This window comes from Myotis myotis, unplaced genomic scaffold (genome assembly GCF_014108235.1).
Source record: "Myotis myotis isolate mMyoMyo1 unplaced genomic scaffold, mMyoMyo1.p scaffold_m19_p_2, whole genome shotgun sequence".
In the NCBI taxonomy this organism is placed as follows: Eukaryota; Metazoa; Chordata; class Mammalia; order Chiroptera; family Vespertilionidae; genus Myotis; species Myotis myotis.
In genome coordinates, this window is record NW_023416324.1 from 28,401,731 (window position 1) to 28,406,216 (window position 4,486).

General features: G+C 46.1%; 1 protein-coding gene across 1 annotated transcript; it reads left to right on the forward strand.

Annotated features, from left to right (window-relative positions):
* The first annotated feature begins 329 nt into the window (after positions 1–329).
* LOC118675114 (olfactory receptor 2A12-like) lies at positions 330–4,220 on the forward strand. Its single transcript, XM_036347298.1, has 2 exons — positions 330–387; positions 3,271–4,220. The coding sequence occupies exons 1-2, from the start codon at positions 330–332 to the stop codon at positions 4,218–4,220; spliced, it is 1,008 nt and encodes a 335-aa protein (XP_036203191.1).
* The last annotated feature ends 266 nt before the right edge of the window (positions 4,221–4,486 follow it).

Below are 4,486 nucleotides of genomic sequence, written 5' to 3' on the forward strand. Positions count from 1 at the left end.
ATTATTTATTGGCTTGGATAGAAGTTGAGAGAAATGCTAGAGAGATTCATGACCATTGGTGCCAACTCTCTCAACCTTCCTCCCTCCACCAACCTGTGCCCTGATTTCTCCTGGGACTGTGACCTCCAGACACACATCATTTTCTCCAGGTCTCTGAGGAACAGGAAGGAAAAGCATAGGAAGAGAGAATGTCTATACTCGTCTTTTCTCTCTCTTTTTTTTTTTTCACTAGGTCTCCTGGTCAGAATAGACACACAGTATTTATTGGGTCTTAATATGTGCCAGGCTCTGTATTAAGTAACGAGGTTACAGTGGGAAACAATAAAATCATGCACCTTCAAGCTGAGCCGCTCAGTGGGGATGTGCTCGACTTGTGGAATTTCCAAGGTAACGCGGGCTTGCTGCCTGAGCTCAGGCAGAGTCCAAGGAGCTGACCTGGGATCCATCTTCTTCCCAGGCCTCCTCTCTGCATGTAGTATCTTGGGCCGCTGTGACGCTTTCTGCGTCAGCTCTCGCAGTAGCTGGAGATTTTTCTAAGTGTCTGGCCTGCCTTGGAGTCTGGTGACCAAAACTGGATCTGGCTTTAAGGAACAAAGCCAGGATATCGGTCTAACTTTCTTAGACTTTGCCCTGTAGACAATGGAGCCATTGAAAGATTGAACTAGTGGTTCCATCAAATTTTTGTTTTAGAAAGAGTGCTCTGCAAACCAGTGCACAGAATGAGCTGGACAAAGGCCCAGCTGGAGGACTGAGATAAAATCCGAGTGAGAGAGAGAGATGCCAGTGTCTGAACTAGATAGTAGGGGGATGGATGGGTATGAGAGGCACTTTGGAAGTGGTGGCAATGGAACCTGGGGACAGATAGGATGTAGTGGGATGAGAAAGATGAGGAGATTTCCCCAGGTTCTGGCTGGTATGATTGCATTGATCTTAGAGATGCCGTCAATTTCTTCCAACCAAAAATTCTTTCCCTCATGATTTCCTTTTCCCTTTTGAGAATCCAGGCCAGAACACATTCAGTACATGGAGGACTCAGAGGAGTTGAGCTCTGGTTAGCTATGGTTTTGCTGCTCGTGAGAAACCTTACTGCAGCTGAAGAATGAGTGAGATTCAGTTTCTCCCACATGTTCCCTCTCTGAGTCTCATTTCTCCATTTGTGAGATGGAGATAATGATCCCTGCCCTATACTTCTCATAGAGTCATCATGAGCTCTCTCATGAGGCTCAAAGAGAGAATGAATGTCAAGGTATATTGCAAAGTACAGGCCAAAGGCTGAATTCTATAGTTTTAGCCCAAATGGAGGTACAGAGGCCAGGCTCCTCATGGTGGATAATGATGTCACCCTTTGTTTTCCCTCACGTGGGGTTTCTGGTCCCTAGACTGAGAGTCGGGCAATTTCTTCCCAGTGAAGAGTGTTTTCCTTTCAGGAGAGTTGGGGGAAGGATGATGGGAACCCAGGGCTCCAGGGAGCCCAAGTTTCCCACCAGGGGTCCTGGTTGCCGAGCAGCACCCTTGGACACATGCTGCTGGTTTAGAGACAGTGAGTTCCGCTTGCCCTCAGCCTTCGTGTGTGTTCCACCAGGTCAAACACCCTTTATCATCAGACTCCTGAAGAGCAAGCCATTCATTGGCTGTGTGTAAAAAAAAAAAAAAAAAAAAAAAAGTTAGAAATGGCAGCACATTTTTTGATTCTTGGCCCTCAGGTAGAAGATTCTCATATCTTTGGGATTCTTCTTCCCAGGAAGAATGTGGCTTGCAAAGTAGGTATTTTTATTTCTGTTTTCCAGGTGAGGAAACTGAGGCCTACAAAGTGAGCTAACAGCCCAGAGTCACATAGCAGATAAAGCCGGAGCTAGGATTCCAGCAGAACCCACTGTCTCTAACCCCACGCCCTTTCCATGCTGCTGTGTGGTTTCTCTCCCTTCGAGACGACCAGGCCCAACCCATTGTACTTTTTGCAGAAACTAAGGCCAACCTGGGGAGACAATGCAACCTTTGGTGAAAGGTAGGAATTTAATGAAAATAGTTATCTGCCAGCTACCTAAAAGCTATAGAGAAATCTCTGAGAAGGTCCTAGAAAAATACCTAGCATATATAGGAAGTTCAAAGTGTATTCAGTCTTTTGGCCAAAGTCAAGAAACCATCTGATGCATTAAATGTAGACACAGGTTCTTATGAAGACTCGTTCGTGATGTTCCAAAGGAGAACAAGCAGACTGCAGAACAAGTAGGTTGAGTCCAATAAATTGGAAAAAGAGTAATACTGACAGCATTGAGATTGCTCCCATTCCCTAAGTACCGACGATGCACATGACATCTCTTCAGTAAGGCTGTCTGCCCCCTATTCCTCAGGAAGAAAGAAGGCTTGGGCCACTTAAGTTGAGAAAAACCTAAGAGTCAGTAAGAGGCTAAAAAAAATGAATGAAATGCTCAGAGAAGCAAGAATGTGGGCATCTGGGAGAATGAAAATTGTGGTCATCATATATGATGGAGTATCTCTGGATGTTTCCTTGGGTAATTTGGACCTGAATCTCGGTCCTGTGTGTGGGGAACCATCCAGAAATGCAGCTAACATTTATTACGCACCTACCTCATGTTAGGCCTTCTGTGTGATCCTTTTCATGCCAAAATATCACCCAATCCTTGCAGCAAACTTGTAACAAAGCAACCATTATTCTCATTTTGTATTTGAGGAAGTAGTCTCAAATGGATAGAATGCTGGGTAAAGGGTTTGCTCAAGGTCATTTATTCAGTAAATTATAGAGCCAAGGATTTAGAACTCAGCATTCCTTCTAACACTCCATGGCCTGTGATGGGTAAAATTAGAGTGGAAAAATAAATTGATGTCTTCAACAGGACCAAGTAGGTCCTCTCACTAAAATTTGCCAAATGACATAGAGCACGTACACTAATATTTATTTCTAAACACCTGGTTGCCTAACTAAGGAGAAGAGGATACTAAGGGGAAGTAGAGATCATCTAGTCCAATGCCCTCATTTCACAGCTGAGGAAACGGAGGCTTAGATGGGTAATTGCTGGTGGGTCAGAGGCAAAGTCTAAATCAGATGTGAAAGCCCTTTCTTCTTCATAAATTTCCTGGGAGTGGTGGCAGTAGACAAGAGCGGGTGAAATAGGCTATCATGCTGAGGGGGATCACGGTGTTTCATCAAAACTGGACACTGACCACTACCCTGACCCCATCAGTAGCCCTCACCCTGGTGCGTAGTTTAGTAACCCTCTGTCTGAATCGGTGCCTTTCTTTTTCCTTTAGAAGTAGAACACCATGCAAAATCTAACCAGTCCTATGTGACTGAATTTATCCTTCTGGGCTTCTCCTTCAGCCCCAGGATCAGACCTCTGCTCTTCACAGCCTTCCTGCTGACCTACCTGTTGATTATTCTGGGCAACAGCTTAATCACCATCCTCATCTGCCTGGACTCGCACCTCCACACACCCATGTACTTCTTTATTGGCGTCCTTTCTATGTTGGATCTTAGCTACACCACTACAACTGTGCCCCAGATGTTGGCACATATGGCCAGCCAGAAGAAGACCATCTCTTTTGCCAGCTGTGTAGCCCAGATGTACATTTTCTTGGTGCTAGGCATCACCGAGTCCTGGCTTTTTGCCATCATGTCTATAGACAGGTATGTGGCCATCTGCCGTCCACTCAGGTACAAAGTCATCATGAGCCCATGGCTGTGTGGGGTAATGGTCATTTTCTGTGGACTCTGGGGCGTCATCGCTGCTCTTGTCTACACTGTGTTTGCCATGCGACTGCCCTACTGTGGCCCCAACAAGATCAACCATTTCTTCTGTGAAGTCCCAGCCGTCTTAAAGCTGGCTTGTGCAGACACCTCAGTCAATGATCGGATAGACTTCATTCTCGGCTTTAGTGTCATCCTGGTTCCACTTTCCCTTATCCTTGTCATTTATGTCAATATCTTCATTGCCATCTTGAGGATCCGTTCAGGCCAAGGGCGGCTGAAGGCCTTCTCCACCTGTGCCTCCCACATCACTGTGGTCACCATGTTCTGTGTGCCCGCCATGGTCATGTACATGAAGCCTGGCTCTGAGGCCTCCCCAGAAGAGGACAAAAAGTTGGCCCTGTTCTACAATGTCATCTCTGCTTTCTTCAACCCCATCATCTACAGCCTCCGAAACAAGGATGTGAAGAGGGCTTTCCTCAAGGTGACAGGCTGGGGCAGGGACCCAGATTGAGGCCCTGGGAGGAGAGCTTGGAGACAGAGAAACAAGACTCACGATGCACAGCCAATGCTCAAACACTCATTCACATGACTCAGTAGCACCAGTACACACTCCCCTCAGCCTCGATCTCAACAATATACTGGTCCTTGGGGGACAGCCCATGATTTAGCTGACAGATGGACACCATGAAATGTCTTCCAGGTGCATCAGTCTTTTAGTTCCCTTTTGTCCTAGAGCCTTAGTAGTTAACAAAAAATGGGTATCTAGATATTAAAATC